The 19,683-nt window shown below is 43.3% G+C and overlaps 2 protein-coding genes across 3 annotated transcripts in view; one reads left to right on the top strand and one right to left on the bottom strand.

Moving 5' to 3' along the window:
* LOC115173727 (collagen alpha-1(IX) chain) overlaps positions 1–6,106 on the bottom strand; it is a 27,181-nt gene extending 21,075 nt beyond the window's left edge. For both annotated transcript variants that reach the window (XM_029732075.1, XM_029732076.1), the window contains exons 1-2: positions 5,820–6,106; positions 1,386–1,471 (exon numbers count right to left, since the gene is read on the bottom strand). In XM_029732075.1, the coding sequence (XP_029587935.1) occupies positions 1,386–1,471; positions 5,820–5,848 (115 nt within the window). In that variant the 5' untranslated portion in view covers positions 5,849–6,106. The remainder of the gene's footprint in view (positions 1–1,385; positions 1,472–5,819) is intronic.
* A 3,651-nt stretch (positions 6,107–9,757) lies between these two features.
* LOC115173726 (protein FAM135B) overlaps positions 9,758–19,683 on the top strand; it is a 52,567-nt gene continuing 42,641 nt past the window's right edge. Inside the window, exon 1 of the mRNA XM_029732073.1 lies at positions 9,758–10,179. The gene's annotated coding sequence lies outside the window, so the exon portion shown is untranslated. The remainder of the gene's footprint in view (positions 10,180–19,683) is intronic.

Here is a 19,683-nt window from a genome sequence, read left to right as displayed (position 1 = left end):
AAGTATTCAAGAATTAGAAAACAAATATCCTAGCCTCCTCCTCCTGTTTGATATGAGGACAGAAATGCATTGCATGGGGAAACTAGGAAACAAAGGTCTGGAAGTAATGAAACAACACTGGGTGCCGGAGTACCTCTAGCCTCAACTCCCAGTCAATAACCTGAGTCAGCTCATTTGGATGTGCAGACTGTGGAGGCAACACATCTGGAAGCCCCTATCAAGTCCACCGTAACTGCTGAGTGGAGGGGATACTTTGGGGAGATGGTATTTATCCTGTGTGTTTAGTGGCCATAAACATTTCTCTAACTGTGCAGTGTGGGCTGTAAGGAGTTAACGGCTCTCTCTCCAACACCATCCAAAATGGCACTCTATTCCATATATAGTGCACTATTTTGACCAGATCCCTATAGGCTCTGGTCAAAAGTAGTGCACTATAATGGGAATAGGATGCCATTTTGGATACAACCCATGTGTTTTAGCAGCCTAGTCATTACGCTAAATGAGCAGGGGATTGAGATGGACTTCAGCTCAGCTGTTACAGTACAACACCGCCGTTACGTGTGACTGAGAGCTATGATGATGACTAGTGGATGTAAGCAGACCATTTCCATAAGGAAAGTAATCTAGCTACCCATTAGACCACACATAATGTGCTTGTACTGCGAAAGCAAACCGTGCTATAAGATGGCATTCACTTCACACGTAATAAGAATAACCATTAGGTTTGTTTTCTGCATTAGATATTCCCCCAAGTCTGTAATGTATTTGTTTTGATGTTGAAAAACACCCATAATGTAGATATATGTGCTATTGTATCTCTCTGACAGCTTGGAAGAGAGGCTTATACAGATGTAGGATCTTAATTTGAGCCAGTTTGCTACAGAAGGAAAATCATGTGAATTATTATGTGGATTATAATTTTAAAAAAAATTAATTGTAGGGCTTGATACATTTTTCACTAGGGCTAACCAAGTCTGACATTTTTAAGTGGAAACTGCAAACTTTAGAAGCCTTTGTAAACATCATATACACTACAACTTTGCATTTCCTGCTATGCAGAAAATTCATGCAACAACAGGATGATCAAATTAAGATATGGCATCTGTAACAATTAAGAAACAAGAGATTATCTGAATTAATCTTACAGACTAGGACAGTAGGCTACAGTATGTCTGCTATTTCTGTCTTAATAATAGATTTGCAATTGTAATAAATGGAATGACCTGTGATAGTATTCTGAAACAATTTGTGTGTTTTGATAGCAAAAAGAAAGTTAATTATCCATATCAAAAGTAGTTGTGCAAGCAAACACCACATCCCAGAAGTACACGGTTATGAGGAAGTGATGTTCCCATCATGACCCTGAAGGCTTCTGAGTAACTTACGGCTGAGGGCAGGAGAGAGTAGCATAGAGAGGAGGGCCATGCAGGTAGAGGAGTACAGCAACATTGCTGGGTGCCATGGTTGCTTCCTGAGGGAAGAGAGAAAGAGACAAAGAGAAAGGGAGAGAGAGATGGCGAAAGAGAGAGAGAGAGAAAGAGAGAGAGAGAGGACAGCTGGGTCAGTGATCTGATGTCTTCAGTCATCATGTCTACCATGTCTTTGGCCTGAATTGATAAAGCTTTAGAGTACTGACACATTAAAAGAGATTAAAACTCACATAGACACATCAATATTATCTGACAGAAGTGACATACAGTATGTGACATACTGATCATTACTCTATCAATGACTACAATTAGTTTGATTGATGAAGATCTTATGATAACACAAACACAGAAACCCACACATTTCTCCTTTGACCGGTAATGGGGGAAACTGTGTCATGAGGATGTTCACAAGCAATGTCAGACACGAGTGTACATCTATGTCAGACACGAGTATACATCTATTCCAGACACGAGTGTACATCTATTCCAGACACGAGTGTACATCTATTCCAGACACGAGTGTACATCTATGTCAGACACGAGTGTACATCTATTCCAGACACGAGTGTACATCTATGTCAGACACGAGTGTACATCTATGTCAGACACGAGTGTACATCTATTCCAGACACGAGTGTACATCTATGTCAGACACGAGTGTACATCTATTCCAGACACGAGTGTACATCTATGTCAGACACGAGTGTACATCTATTCCAGACACGAGTGTACATCTATGTCAGACACGAGTGTACATCTATTCCAGACACGAGTGTACATCTATTCCAGACACGAGTGTACATCTATTCCAGACACGAGTGTACATCTATGGCAGACACGAGTGTACATCAATGTCAGACACGAGTGTACATCTATTCCAGACACGAGTGTACATCTATGGCAGACACGAGTGTACATCTATGTCAGACACGAGTGTACATCTATGCCAGACACGAGTGTACATCTACGCCAGACATGAGTGTAGATCTATTCCAGACACGAGTGTAGATCTACGCCAGACATGAGTGTAGATCTATTCCAGACACGAGTGTAGATCTATTCCAGACACGAGTGTACATTGTCTAATACACTAGCTCAACTCCAGAGTAAGAATACATGTCATTACTAAGTAGGCTTGCAGAAATAGGGAAGTAATAACTACACACAGTAAAGACAGACATTGTGTTGTAGAACGCAGAAACAGTGAAAATGACTGTGGAGAGCCGGCCACTGACCATTGTTGTCATACACAGGCCGACACCATAGGAGGCTGCTCGTAATAATGGCCGCAACGGAGCGAATGTAATGGCAATCTGTTTTATACCATTCTACCCATTCCAGCCATTACCATGACCATGTCCTCCTGAATTAAGGTGCCACCAACCTCCCGTGGCTTACATATGAATGTGTACTACATAAAGCAACAACATTGTGCTGTGTGTCCTCAGACCGCTCCAAAGACAATTCTCTCTCTCTCCCTCCCCTGGCCTTGTTTTCCTCAACCCTCCACAGCCTCTTCTTCTATCAGAAGGCTGACAGGCAGGGTGACATGAAGTGACGGCCGAGGCACCAAGGCAGTGTGTGACGGCAGAGACAGTATGCACAAAGGTATTTTTTAGAAAGAGAGAGGATTGGTGCCTTGTTAAAGCTGAGATCTGCATTAGGGCAAACAGCGCCACTGGCTGCCCCCAGGCGCATTTGTTATTGTTTTGGTTTTGTTTATTAAACGGCAGCGGAGAGCTCCAGCATTAAGAGAAAAAAAATCCAGTAAGTACTCTGCTGTTCTATCGTGAGTGCAATGATGTTTGTTGTTTGAAGTAACATCTCTGTTGTTGTAATATTTCAAACAAACGTGGCAGTTTCACCGCTATGGATTCCAACTTTAAAGAGACATGGAAGACGGGGAGGGAGAGAGGGGTGCTGTCAGAGAAATGACTAATGGCTTACTCAGCAAGGTCCCTACAGAGGAGGGAGGTAAGAGGCAGTTAGCCACCAACATATGCCCTTCACCATGGAGGATGCTGCCCAAATCACTACAGGCTGGCAGCCCTGCATCTCACCATGCCCATCAATCTATCTACCAGCCTGGCAGCCAAGAACAGCCCTGACCTTATATAACCATTATTATGGGGAGGGCTTTCACTGACAGGATCCCTGGACCACGGTACAGTATACCCTCCAACACAAACCGCAAGACTATCTGGATAAGGTAGCTTTCGTTTGCTTTGCTGTAAAATGTACTTGCCCTGCACCTCCATATGTGGCCCCTAGTTGTGCAGAGCAGCTTTAGTTTGAGACATGAGAGTGAGGGGAAGGAGACAGACAGACAGACAGACAGACAGACAGACAGACAGACAGACAGACAGACAGACAGACAGACAGACAGACAGACAGACAGACAGACAGACAGACAGACAGACAGACAGACAGACAGACAGAGAGTAACATAGAGCGAGAGAGAATGCAACGTAGCACTAACTGGGGTTAATTCACAACAGAGATGGCCTTGTACGTTCCTTCAGTGCTTTTGGGCATTTCAATTTTCATGTGTCCTTACATCCAGTCTGATGCTGTGACATACAGGAAAGGGAAGCTTAGTATTCTTTGATGCCTTGTGCACCATAGACTCCCAACCCCTGGGGATAAACTGTTACAGCAAACAATAGTATCAAAAACGTTTTGACATTGATGGTCTGGGAAAGCTTGACAGCGGTCTTAAGATCAGCTCTTGACCTGCAGAAAATATCTTTGGAGAAGCAATTGTGTTTTGACTTTTTCCCCACACTATGTAGTCAGAGCACAGATGAAACTATAAAGCAAGCCAACAGGGCAACAACCTCAACAACTCTATTCTCAGGGGGAAATTCTAAATCAATATCCTGCATCAGCCAGATTTTCTAGACTGTACTACTGTACTGTGAAAGATAGGTTAACGGCATCACCGATAAGAACATAAACATATTTAAGATTGCGCCTCTTTTATCTTCCGCCGAGAGCAATCACAACTCGGTGATCAGTCGTCGCTCTCTCTGTGTGTCATCTCCAGCGTCCAGAGCTTGTTTGAATGTTTTCTGGCCTCCTCGCTGTGCCTCTGGTGTCACACATATGGCCTTGTCCCCCAGCGTCACAGAGCCTGGACCGTGTAGCATGCCAGCTCTCCAGCTCTCCTGGCGTGGCTTCTGTTGCTCTCATCTGTCTTCACTACACCAACTGGACCCTCATTCCAGTCTCTGCTGCTCAGCCTTACAAATGAAACCCTGCGGTATCAATCACTTGAATTACTATGTTAATCATTTGGTAGCATTCCCCAGACAAATTTGTATGGCTATGAAAGTAAAAAGTGTGTGTGTGTGTGTGTGTCACTTTCATTGCCACAGGGGGTCAAAAGGTGACAGGCCAGCATGCATGCATTGACACACACACAGGCAAGCAGACACACACACACCACATGACACTGTCTGTGTGACAGGGGCTATTCGAGAGGTCAGATGGATTTTTGACAGAGCTTTAAACCATGACAAAGACACAGTTAACCAGCCCACTGGAGAGGTAAGGAGGAGAGGAAGCATTCTTAAGGCTTATTAACAGCTTTATTTTTCCTATGTTCGAATGCCCACAAAACAAGGTTTACAGTCTGCGCATGCGCGTGTGTGTGTGCGTGCGTGAGTGTGGGCCAGATTATAAAGCTGTGCTATCTCAATCTTGGCCTCTGGCCACGGAGCTTCTATAATCCATGCCGAGCTAAATATTATAATGGTACCAGCCCACAACATCACTGGCTAATTTCAAGGCTGTATAAATTCAAGCATGAGTATTTTCAGTTTCTAATAAAAAGTACTGTATGTGTAAGGTTTTTGTTCTTATATAATGTTCTTTCGTCATTATTCGAGAGCGAGTCAATGGTTCAGGGGAATCTGATACTAGAAATCTGATGATTTCCCTTTTTTTCTTTTATCTATCCGTGATGAAAAGAGTGGATTCCTAAAGAGCAATGTTTCCCCAAATCTCTCCTCTAGTACCCCAAGCCATACCATGTATTTGATTTATTGGAGTTGTAGCACCTTTATTTACAGTATTTGAATCATATCATCAGGCTCTGGAACGCATCAAATAAGTGGAATGGCTGAGGATTCTAGGGGACATTGTTTGGGAAACACCTGCTGCAGAGAGAATGTCATACTGTTTCATCATTTCTTGACTAGCAAGTCCTCAGACTAGAAATATATTACGTCAAGACAACAGTAAGCCTGACTAAACTCTGGACCTCGTGATTTTCCCACAGTAAGGTCACACTCAAGTAGATCACAATAATGTGCCAATCCACCCAGATATTACCACTTCAACATGTAAATAACTACACAACACATGTATCATTCAAAAAGCTCTTACCTTGTCAAGACAGCACAGTGGTGCTCCATGTTTTGCTCCCGTCTAGGTGTGATGGGCGACGCAGGGCTTTAAGAGCAGACAGACAGACAGACAGACGGATAGCAGTGAGTGAGGTATAGGAGCAAAAGGAGCCACAGACATGAATCTTAGGTTAGTTCCCCCTGAAGATCAGTCCTGGTGCTGGGAGAGCATGGTGAGGACTGACTGGTGGGACCAGGGCTGGGGATGCTCAAACTGGGGCCTGAAGACACATAAAACCTGCTTCAATGGGTTCCCATTGGACAGGAGCTGTTGAGGAGGTGGTGACTAGGTTTTATTATAAACACTTAAAAGACATGTTGGAGGCCTCTAGGCCTTTCCTCCCTCCTGTTACACCTTATCTTCTCCTCCCCCCCTCTCTCTCTCTCTCTCTCTCTCTCTCTCTCTCTCTCTCTCTCTCTCTCTCTCTCTCCTTCACTGTGCCCCATAATGATATGTGTTGGCTGTGTGTAATTCTGTTAATAATTATGTTGCAGGTTAGGAATAGAGTTGCCGTAGGAGAGTGTAGAGTGATGGAGGAACAAGGATTTCCTAATCGTGTAGGTCCTTTACTGTACCCGGAGAATGCCTTTGTAGTGTTGAGGTGAAGAAAGATCCATTTTTTTATTAAAAGGTCCTGGTCCACAAAGACAGGGTTGTTTGCTTATACAGTACATGTCTTACGTGACGGAGTGTGTGATTGGCTTTTTAGAAGACTTGGTGATAGATATATTCAGGGTTGGGTAGGCTACTTTCTAAATGTAATCTGTTGTAAAATTGTAATCAGTAACATAACTTTTGGATTACCCAAACTCAGTAATGTAATCTGATTAAATTTTGTTACTTTTAGATTACTTTCCCCTTAAGAGGCATTAAAAGAAGACAAAAATATATGTTACCAATTGAACGACATCTACTGCAGGATAAATCAATGTTGAAGTTTACATAGCTGGCCATATATGGATGTTCAATTTTACTTTATGGGTTGGGTATGTAGAAGCTTTAGAAGCTTCTGATAGGCAAATTGACATAATTTGAGTCAATTGGAGGTGTACCTGTGGATGTATTTCAAGGCCTACCTTCAAACTCAGTGCATCTTTGCTTGACATCATGGGAAAATCAAAAGAAATCAGCCAAGACCTCAGAATAAAAACTGTAGACCTCCACAAGTCTGGTTCATCCTTGGGAGCAATTTCCAAACGCCTGAAGGAACCACGTTCATCTGTACAAACAATAGTACGCAAGTATAAACACCATGGGACCACGCAGCAGTCACACAGCTCAGTAAGGAGACGTGTTCTGTCTCCTAGAGACGAACATACTTTGGTGCGAAAAGTGCAAATCAATCCCAGAACAACAGCAAAGGACCTTGTGAAAATGCTGGAGGAAACAGGAACAAAAGTATCTATATCCACAGTAAAATGAGTCCTATATCGACATAACCTGAAAGGCCGCTCAACAAGGAGAGGCCACTGCTCCAAAACCGCCTTAAAAAAGCCAGACTGCAAATGCACATGGGGACAAAGATCGTACTTTTTGGAGAAATGTCCTCTGAACTGTTTGGCCATAATGACCATCGTTACGTTTGGGTAAAAAGGGGGAGGCTTGCAAGCCGAAGAACACCATCCCAACCGTGAAGCACGGGGGTGGCAGCATCATGTTGTGGGGGTGCTTTGCTGCAGGAGGGACTGGTGCACTTCACAAAATAGATGGCATCATGAGCAAGAAAATTATGTGCATATATTGAAGCAACATCTCAAGACATCAGTCAGGAAGTTAAAGCTTGGTCGCAAGTGGGTCTTCCAAATGGACAATGACCCCAAGTATACTTCCAAAGTTGTTGCAAAATGGCTTAATGACAACAAAGTCAAGGTATTGGAGTGGCCATCACAAGCCCTGACCTCAATCCTATAGAAAATGTGTGGGCAGAACTGAATGGCGTGTGCGAGAAAGGATGCCTACAAACCTGACTCAGTAACACCAGCTCTGTCAGGAGGAATGGGCCAAAATTCACCCAACTTATTGTGGGAAGCTTGTGGAACGCGACCCAATACGTTTGACCCAAGTTAAACAATTTAAAGGCAATGCTACCAAATACTAATTGAGTGTATGTAAACTTCTGAACCACTGGGAATATGATAAAATAAATAAAAGCTGATATAAATCATTCTGTCTACTATTATTCTGACATTTCACATTCTTAACATAAAGTGGTGATCCAAACTGACCTATGACAGGGCATTTTTACTAGGATTAAATGTCTGGAATTGTGAAAAACTGAGTTGAAATGTATTTGGCTTAGTCGTATGTAAACTTCCGACTTCAACTGTAAATGGTTAACTTATATGTGTCACGGGTGTCGTAGGGTAAAGACCAAGACGCAGCGGGAAAATATATACTCATCTTCTTTTTATTTGTTGAAGAAGGAAAACACAATAAACGTATACAAAACACAAACGAACTGGACAGTCTTGTCAGGCACACAGCTAAACAAGAACAATCTCCCACAAAAACCCATGAAAAACAAACTCCTAATTATAGGACCCTCAATCAGAGGCAACAATAACCAGCTGCCTCCAATTGAAGGTCCAACCCCCATTAACTAAACATAGAAATACACAAGACTAGATAGAACATAGAAAATATACTAACATAGAACAATCTAACAAACCACAGACTAATAAATCAAATACCCCTCTACCTAAACACATACACAAAACACACCTGAACCACATAAATCAAACACCCCCTGCCACGTCCTGACCAAACTACAATAACAAATAACCCCTAAACTGGTCAGGACGTGACAATATGACCAATTTCCACTTGAAGCAGAAATCCTATGTACCATCTCTGAATGTGCAAGATACAAGTTTTGCATTTTAGGCAGAAATCCTATGCAACATTTTAGTATGCTCAAGATACCAATACATCTGTTATAGCCTAGTGTAGGAACTGTGAGCTATGAGTAGCCTGGCCCTACATAGTAAAGGAACTATATGCAGCCAGTCAGTCTCAATGTCAGCTCTGATGATGGTCTTGCTAAACATAGGACTTCTGTTTGAGAGAGAAACACATATTTCACTCCGCAGGTCCTAACAGCACATACAGATAACTATATAGATGACTACAGGAAGTGTTTATACCTTTACCAGATGGTTCTAGATGCTTCTGGTCACGTGACTCTGACTACACACCTGCAATCCCTCTTCTGTCAGACGCATGGGGATAATGATGGGTAAAACCTGGGCTCTAAGATAAGGCTTTATACTACAGAGAGGGGAGGGGGAGGGATGGGGGGGTGAGAGAGAGCGAGAGAGAGAGGATGGAGAAGAGTAACTATGAAAGTGGAAATTAGTTGCACAATAGCCTGCTGACCTACAGATGTTGAGCCGCTGGGGAATGTTATTACTGGTACCGGACATAACTCCTTGACTCTGAGGAACCTGTCATGTGACCTCAAAACGTCAGTAGGCTATACCTGTGTAGGCATCCGATCATGAAATAAACGCTGAGCTTGATAAAATATATATCTCTGCCTGTTTATGAGTGCTCCAACCTGTTAACCAGGAATTTGTATAAAAAAAAAACTGTTTTTCTTTGGTAAACCCTATCACTAGATGACTGTCATTGTTGTGGAACACCCCTCATACTTCTTGTGTTTACTGAACTCATAACTCCATGACTCCATATTTTGCTTCTCAATCCCATAATAGTCTAGTTGTTGTAGAATACACCAAACTAAGAAATGCTAACAATCTAATGACTGTAAACATAGCCTACTGTATTTGTGTTGATAGTGATGGTGAAAGTTGTCAGGTGGACTCTTTCAGTGTTTCATTTCTCAGCCGGCGTTGACGTCAGCCCGTCAATTGTAAGCACAGTGCACAAGCATGCAGCAGCCACGGCAGGACACTGGCACAACCTGTGCACGCTGACTGTTAATATTCTCCCGAAACGATGTGTCAACCACCAGACAGAGGATAAACACGAAGCTAAACCACGAGACAGGCCAGGCGCACCACTTAGACAAATTGAACATTACTATCATGATGGGGGAAACGTAAGCTAAGCTAGGAGGCTGACTTCTAGTGTTTTGCACTGCAGAAGGAGAGGATACAGGGGCTGAATGGATAACCATGGCAACAGCAGCAGCAGCAGGAGAAGCGGTGAGCAGCAGCTTACAACAGCGATATAACCACTGAACACAGACAAGGCATCGTACCTCCGTAGATCTGAAAGGCAAGGGTCGCTGTAGGTTGTGAAGCCAAAGCCTTCTGGATATTAGACAGTGGTGGACACTGGTTATTGCGTGGGGATTCGCAGCGCCTCAGTGAGCAAGGTAAGGTTTGTTACATTGTAGCTAGCATCCTCATTGTCCATCACAGTGCAGTGGGACAGACAGAGAATATAACGGGCCGGCTGTTGCTTGCTGCTGTATTGTGAAACAGAATGTTTTGACAAGGTTGTAACAGACCTGTCCGCTACATTGTTGCCAACGCGCCAGCTCATAATTTAGTTGCGGTTAAAAGGTTGATGAGTCTATAATAGCAGCGTTGGCTATAACAGCATCACTAAAATACCAACAGTAGAACGTTGTGTCCGCCACGCACCCGCACGCACGCACTCACACACACACACACACACACACACACACACACACACACACACACACACACACACACACACACACACACAGAGCAAATCATTTTATGGAAAACATTTGGCAAACCCCCATAGCTGCTTAGTGGAGGGCAGGTGCTTTGTCTGCTGCACACTGCATGCAGCTGTCCACTTGGTGAACAGTCTACTTTCCTAGCACCTCAGCAGACCCCTACAGCAGATTCCTGAAGTGATAAAACAAGGCTTTTCCAGCTGACTTCAATCCACCACAGGTCCATCCGCTCCGGGCAAAATGTAGTCAGACCACATGGGACTTCCGTGTGAAGACAGCATTGATGTTTCACACAACCTGCTGTTAGACAGATCTTATTCCACCTCCATCAACCCTCCAACCGCAGTACCAACAGCACACAGGCCACAGCAATGTTATGTTCCTTGGCTAGTTGGATGACTTGATGGGGTGAATTACTATGATATATTATATTAGAGCCTTTGGAGAAATGCTACACATTGTTATCAGCACGGAACAGAACTGCAAGTTCAGTAAGTCACTGCAACCCCCACCCACTCTCCACCCTTCCAGAAATGTGTGTGTGACTGTGATCTAAACTAGTATTTCTACAGTAGCTAATGTCCTGAGAAGAACTTGGCCCAGAGTTCACTATCACAGGATTTACATAATCTTCTCTCTCCTTTACACAGTCAGTTAGGCTCTCCCTGTATCACATATTTTTGCTGCACCTCCTTTCCTTACTTCGTGCTTTATTCCTAGGGATTGTGACTTTTAAGAAGCGGGTAGTTCACACTTCTCATATAGCCTAGTTCCAGTCGGTACATGGAGGGACAGATCAGTGTACAAGTCCAGCATAGGCCTACTGCTATTCTTGTAACTCAACAATACCATTAGGCTAATTTGTCTTTAAACCAAGAAAATAGCCATTTAATTTATTGTGTGGCATAGAGTATAAGGATACCAGTGTCCTGGAGTGTCTATTCTGTGGGATGATGTTGTTGTATTCCAGTATGTTTTATTTATTTGTAGGGACGGTGTGTTTGCCTTTTATTTTAGTCTGCTTCATGAGATGGAGGTTCATTATGAAGTGAGTGTGTGAGATTAATTTCCTGTCATGTGACGATGTTGTGTAAACATTCAGCCGGTTGTCATGACACTGTGACTGTCCTAGGATTACGCCTACGCTTGGCCAGTTGTCTCAGTTATGCCTCTCCAAATACTCACTCCAAATATAGGCAAGAAGCTACAGTAGGCTGCCATACTCTGAATAATGTCCCCCTCTGATCCTGAGATATTTGGTTATACTCTCAGAAGGAGAAAAATAGAAGGTAGCCTACCTGCAGACTGCAGACTGCAGGTAGGAAATTCTGTGGTGAAAAATAACATTTGAATCCATATTATTGTGCTGACCTTCATTTTTCTAGACTATTTCAGGTCTACGAACTACTCGTAGGCTAATGTACGAATACTACGAGTGTACTGGGTTTTGTCCTTATTTCAGTTACTGAAATGTCAGTCTATTTGCCAGCTGAACATACAAGCCAGGTCAGTGAGAGAAGAGCCAGGGGCTTGTTGTGCTTGCTGTGGTTGAGAGATTAGTGGTGACCAACTCAAGTCCCCCATAGAGCACGGCCGTATAACCTGTAATAGCCTCATAGAGCCCCAGCCTCAGTAGTGTAACCTGTAATAGCCTCATAGAGCCCCAGCCTCAGTAGTGTAACCTGTAATAGCCTCATAGAGCCCCAGCCTCAGTAGTGTAACCTGTAATAGCCTCATAGAGCCCCAGCCTCAGTAGTGTAACCTGTAATAGCCTCATAGAGCCCCAGCCTCAGTACTGTAACCTGTAATAGCCTCATAGAGCCCCAGACTCAGTAGTGTAACCTGTAATAGCCTCATAGAGCCCCAGCCTCAGTAGTGTAACCTGTAATAGCCTCATAGAGCCCCAGCCTCAGTAGTGTAACCTGTAATAGCCTCATGGAGCCCCAGCCTCAGTAGTGTAACCTGTAATAGCCTCATAGAGCCCCAGCCTCAGTACTGTAACCTGTAATAGCCTCATAGAGCCCCAGCCTCAGTAGTGTAACCTGTAATAGCCTCATAGAGCTCCAGCCTCAGTAGTGTAACCTGTAATAGCCTCATAGAGCCCCAGCCTCAGTACTGTAACCTGTAATAGCCTCATAGAGCCCCAGCCTCAGTAGTGTAACCTGTAATAGCCTCATAGAGCTCCAGCCTCAGTAGTGTAACCTGTAATAGCCTCATAGAGCCCCAGCCTCAGTACTGTAACCTGTAATAGCCTCATAGAGCCCCAGCCTCAGTAGTGTAACCTGTAATAGCCTCATAGAGCCCCAGCCTCAGTAGTGTAACCTGTAATAGCCTCATAGAGCCCCAGCCTCAGTAGTGTAACCTGTAATAGCCTCATGGAGCCCCAGCCTCAGTAGTGTAACCTGTAATAGCCTCATAGAGCCCCAGCCTCAGTACTGTAACCTGTAATAGCCTCATAGAGCCCCAGACTCAGTAGTGTAACCTGTAATAGCCTCATAGAGCTCCAGCCTCAGTAGTGTAACCTGTAATAGCCTCATAGAGCCCCAGCCTCAGTACTGTAACCTGTAATAGCCTCATAGAGCCCCAGCCTCAGTAGTGTAACCTGTAATAGCCTCATAGAGCTCCAGCCTCAGTAGTGTAACCTGTAATAGCCTCATAGAGCCCCAGCCTCAGTAGTGTAACCTGTAATAGCCTCATAGAGGCCCAGCCTCAGTAGTGTAACCTGTAATAGCCTCATAGAGCCCCAGCCTCAGTAGTGTAACCTGTAATAGCCTCATAGAGCCCCAGCCTCAGTAGTGTAACCTGTAATAGCCTCATAGAGCCCCAGCCTCAGTAGTGTAACCTGTAATAGCCTCATAGAGCCCCAGCCTCAGTACTGTAACCTGTAATAGCCTCATAGAGCCCCAGCCTCAGTAGTGTAACCTGTAATAGCCTCATAGAGCCCCAGCCTCAGCAGTGTAACCTGTAATAGCCTCATAGAGCCCCAGCCTCAGTAGTGTAACCTGTAATAGCCTCATAGAGCCCCAGCCTCAGTAGTGTAACCTGTAATAGCCTCATAGAGCCCCAGCCTCAGTACTGTAACCTGTAATAGCCTCATAGAGCCCCAGCCTCAGTAGTGTAACCTGTAATAGCCTCATAGAGCTCCAGTCTCAGTAGTGTAACCTGTAATAGCCTCATAGAGCCCCAGCCTCAGTACTGTAACCTGTAATAGCCTCATAGAGCCCCAGCCTCAGTAGTGTAACCTGTAATAGCCTCATAGAGCTCCAGCCTCAGTAGTGTAACCTGTAATAGACTCATAGAGCCCCAGCCTCAGTACTGTAACCTGTAATAGCCTCATAGAGCCCCAGTCTCAGTAGTGTAACCTGTAATAGCCTCATAGAGCTCCATCCTCAGTAGTGTAACCTGTAATAGCCTCATAGAGCCCCAGCCTCAGTACTGTAACCTGTAATAGCCTCATAGAGCCCCAGCCTCAGTAGGGTAACCTGTAATAGCCTCATAGAGCCCCAGCCTCAGTAGTGTAACCTGTAATAGCCTCATAGAGCCCCAGCCTCAGTAGTGTAACCTGTAATAGCCTCATAGAGCCCCAGCCTCAGTACTGTAACCTGTAATAGTCTCATTTAGCCCCAGCCTCAGTAGTGTAACCTGTAATAGTCTCATAGAGCCCCAGCCTCAGTACTGTAACCTGTAATAGCCTCATAGAGCCCCAGCCTCAGTACTGTAACCTGTAATAGTCTCATAGAGCCCCAGCCTCAGTAGTGTAACCTGTAATAGCCTCATAGAGCCCCAGCCTCAGTACTGTAACCTGTAATAGTCTCATAGAGCCCCAGCCTCAGTACTGTAACCTGTAATAGCCTCATAGAGCCCCAGCCTCAGTACTGTAACCTGTAATAGCCTCATAGAGCCCCAGCCTCAGTAGTGTAACCTGTAATAGCCTCATAGAGCCCCAGCCTCAGTAGTGTAACCTGTAATAGCCTCATAGAGCCCCAGCCTCAGTAGTGTAACCTGTAATAGCCTCATAGAGCCCCAGCCTCAGTAGTGTAACCTGTAATAGTCTCATAGAGCTCCAGCCTCAGTACTGTAACCTGTAATAGCCTCATAGAGCCCCAGCCTCAGTACTGTAACCTGTAATAGCCTCATAGAGCCCCAGCCTCAGTAGTGTAACCTGTAATAGTCTCATAGAGCCCCAGCCTCAGTAGTGTAACCTGTAATAGCCTCATAGAGCCCCAGCCTCAGTAGTGTAACCTGTAATAGCCTCATAGAGCCCCAGCCTCAGTAGTGTAACCTGTAATAGCCTCATAGAGCCCCAGCCTCAGTAGTGTAACCTGTAATAGCCTCATAGAGCCCCAGCCTCAGTAGTGTAACCTGTAATAGCCTCATAGAGCCCCAGCCTCAGTAGTGTAACCTGTAATAGCCTCATGGAGCCCCAGCCTCAGTAGTGTAACCTGTAATAGCCTCATAGAGCCCCAGCCTCAGTAGTGTAACCTGTAATAGCCTCATAGAGCCCCAGCCTCAGTAGTGTAACCTGTAATAGCCTCATAGAGCCCCAGCCTCAGTAGTGTTATAGTACTCTGCATTAAATAGTCATCTGAAAGTGTGTCTTTAACCCAAGCAGGTGGCACTTTGTCATGATTAGAGTTTAATGATTTTTACCTACAGGCTCATCAGAACGGCAGCATATGGCCACAAGCAGCAGCACATTAAAGGGTCTATTGTAATTGGACTTCAGAGCATCCATTTTGGAGGCTGTGGGGATGGCACAGTCCATCAGTCTAAGACATGTGGTACTGAAATTGTATGTGGTTAAACTATGTAAGAACAATGGTGCAAAGCAAAAAAAAAGATATTATTATAAAACAAATGCACTTTCTCCTGCGTTGGATAGCGGTCGCTGTCCGCGGTTCTGAAACACATCAGTGCACTGTTGAATTGGCACCTTTTCCTAGACCATGTTGCTATGTGCATAATGGCAATGTTTACCAGCATATTGGGGTTGAGAGCGGAGGCAGCAGCAGAATGAGGAGACGAGAAAATAGCCTTATTGCCTAAGAAAAGTGAGGAGAGAGGAAACCACATAATGAACACCCATAGCATAGGATATGCTATAGGTCAGGCCCTATTGGACCCGTGCATCCGATGCATACATGTGTCACGTAAAGAGAGCAAGGGTTGAGGGAATAGGGAATGTTTTTCCTAAAGAAATGAGGGAGTTTGGTAACAGAATGGCTGTAATTATGTTGCAGCTTAAGCAACATGGACAGCGCGATAAACACTTTGATGTTCTGTGGTGGTCGCTGCAGCAGGGAGACGAGAGAAACAACGGGTGCTTGTCACAGTCACTTGCTGTCTTTTTATAACACGGCGCAGCAAGTCTGAGCCCGGCCTGGCACAATCAAATAAATTGCTGGTCAGACTCCCTCTAGTCATCTGTGTGTCTTAATTATTTAATCAAACAGTGTGCTTGAAGCATCAGATAAGCTTAGTGAATATAGTTGATTTGATTAAAACGCATAAGATGTATCTATATGTGGAAAAATACACGTTTAAAAATTCAGACCAATTGATTGGTCGAAAGAACAGAAGTCTCTTGGTCAACCAAGATTTTTTTTAGTCGGGGACAGACCTAGAACATATCACACTGGACAACAATCTCCAGGTCTCAGTATTCTGTCTAGACTTCATCTGTCTTAACACTTGAATTACAGTGTAAGTGGTAGGTCTCTTTGAATCACAGAGGATCTGAGTTTTAGACATAGCAACAACCTATCTGGCTTATCTTGTACATACAGTAAGAGTCATTTAACTGACTATAGAGAACATTTTGATTAAACTGAGAGATCCGGTGAGACAAAGCCACAACAGTTGACCCAGCCTGAGCAGTGTAGGTCAGGGACAATGTGTAGCTGGAGCAGTGTAGGTGAGGGACAATGTGTAGCTGGAGCAGTGTAGGTGAGGGACAATGTGTAGCTGGAGCAGTGTAGGTGAGGGACAATGTGTAGCTGGAGCAGTGTAGGTGAGGGACAATGTGTAGCTGGAGCAGTGTAGGTGAGGGACAATGTGTAGCTGGAGCAGTGTAGGTCAGGGACAATGTGTAGCTGGAGCAGTGTAGGTCAGGGAGAATGTGTATCTGGAGCAGTGTAGGTCAGGGACAATGTGTAGCTGTAGCAGTGTAGGTCAGGGACAATGTGTAGCTGGAGCAGTGTAGGTGAGGGAGAATGTGTATCTGGAGCAGTGTAGGTGAGGGACAATGTGTAGCTGGAGCAGTGTAGGTCAGGGACAATGTGTAGCTGGGGCAGTGTAGGTCAGGGACAATGTGTAGCTGGAGCAGTGTAGGTCAGGGACAATGTGTAGCTGGAGCAGTGTAGGTCAGGGACAATGTGTAGCTGGAGCAGTGTAGGTCAGGGACAATGTGTAGCTGGAGCAGTGTAGGTCAGGGACAATGTGTAGCTGGAGCAGTGTAGGTGAGGGACAATGTGTAGCTGTAGCAGTGTAGGTCAGGGACAATGTGTAGCTGGAGCAGTGTAGGTCAGGGACAATGTGTAGCTGTAGCAGTGTACTGTTGGTCAGGGACATTTAGCAGCATCTATTAAATTCTATGGTTCAATGCCATTCATTCAGCATATATAGCATTCAGGATGATGATGAAAAATTGATTTTCATCATCTTCCTCCTCATCGTCATCCTTCTCCTCATCTTCATCATCATCAGCACAGGCAGACAAGCTCAGTAGAAATAAGGGAATTATTGCAAACATGTAATACCCTTGAAACTGTTTGTGTTTGTGGATCACAGAGATCCTATCAAAGTTCTATGTAATTCTATGGTCTGGAGATACGGTGCCTGTGACTTATTTACATTCAATTATTGATCAATTTCTGCCTCGGTTGATTAGCAGGGGAGACAATGCAGCCTCCGCCATATGTAGTACTTCTGCTGACAGTTAGCATGATCTAGCGGTTACACTGGGATTGTGTGTGTGTGTGTGTGTGTGTGTGTGTGTGTGTGTGTGTGTGTGTGTGTGTGTGTGTGTGTGTGTGTGTGTGCGACAGAGAGAACGAGAGTGAGAGAGAGAGAGATTGACTGATCTGCAACCTCCTGTGTTTCTGTAAGGCACACCGTGTTCAGTCCCAGCTGTAGCCTGTATATGTCCCAGACAGAGAGATGAAAATGCAGAGCTCCTGCTTTTGACTCAATGTGAGACAGCTGACAACAGCTGACTAGAACTGGGCTCAAGTGAGACTTGGGAAAATGTTGACTAAACCAAATAAATTACGCATTTTCCATTGTGTAATACACTTTAGACAAAATAATGTACAATAGAGCACTGATGTAGAATACAACACTGATGTAGAATACAACACTGATGTACAATACAACACTGAGGTACAATACAACACTGATGTACAATACAATGTACAATACAACACTGATGTAGAATACAACACTGATGTAGAATACAACACTGATGTAGAATACAACACTGATGTAGAATACAACACTGATTAACAATACAACACTGATGTAGAATACAACACTGATTAACAATACAACACTGATGTAGAATACAACACTGATGTAGAATACAACACTGATTAACAATACAACACTGATGTAGAATACAATGTACAATACAACACTGATGTAGAATACAACACTGATGTAGAATACAATGTACAATACAACACTGATGTAGAATACAACACTGATGTACAATACAATGTACAATACAACACTGATGTAGAATACAACACTGATGTACAACACTGATGTAGAATACAACACTGATGTACAATACAATGTACAATACAACACTGATGTAGAATACAACACTGATGTAGAATACAATGTACAATACAACACTGATGTAGAATACAACACTGATGTAGAATACAACACTGATGTAGAATACAACACTGATGTAGAATACAGCACTGATGTACAATACAACACTGATGTACAATACAATGTACAATACAACACTGATGTAGAATACAACACTGATGTAGAATACAATGTACAATACAACACTGATGTAGAATACAACACTGATGTACAATACAATGTACAATACAACACTGATGTAGAATACAACACTGATGTAGAATACAATGTACAATACAACATTGATGTACAATACAACACTGATGTACAACACTGATGTAGAATACAACACTGATGTAGAATACAACACTGATGTACAATACAATGTACAATACAACACTGATGTAGAATACAACACTGATGTACAATACAATGTAGAATACAACACTGATGTAGAATACAACACTGATGTACAATACAACACTGATGTAGAATACAGAACTGATGTAGAATACAACACTGATTAATAATACAACACTGATGTAGAATACAGAACTGATGTACAATACAACACTAATGTAGAATACAGCGCTGATGTACAATACAATGTACAATACAGTACTGATGTACAATACAACACTGATGTACAATACAACACTAATGTAGAATACAGCGCTCATGTACAATACAATGTACAACACAGTACTGATGTACAATACAACACTGATGTACAATACAACATTGATGTACAATACAACACTGATATACAATACAGCGCTGATGTACAATACAATGTACAATACAGCACTGATGTACAATACAACATTGATGCTCAATACAATGTACAATACAACACTGATGTACAATACAGCACTGATGTACAATACAACACTGATGTAGAATACAATGTACAATACAACACTGATGTACAATACAACACTGATGTACAATACAATGTACAATACAACACTGATGTAGAATACAGCACTGATGTACAATACAACACTGATGTACAATACAACACTGATGTACAATACAATGTACAATACAACACTGATGTACAATACAACACTGATGTACAATACAACACTGATGTACAATACAATGTACAATACAACACTGATGTACAATACAACACTGATGTACAATACAATGTACAATACAACACTGAGGTACAATACAACACTGATGTACAATACAATGTACAATACAACACTGATGTACAATACATCACTGATGTAGAATACAGCACTGATGTACAATACAACACTGATGTACAATACAACACTGATGTACAATACAATGTACAATACAACACTGATGTACAATACAACACTGATGTACAATACAATG

The sequence above is a fragment of the Salmo trutta genome, chromosome 34, assembly GCF_901001165.1.
Source record: "Salmo trutta chromosome 34, fSalTru1.1, whole genome shotgun sequence".
Classification (NCBI taxonomy): domain Eukaryota; kingdom Metazoa; phylum Chordata; class Actinopteri; order Salmoniformes; family Salmonidae; genus Salmo; species Salmo trutta.
Note: the sequence above shows the minus strand (reverse complement) of the source record. Positions and strands in the feature narration are given on the sequence as shown.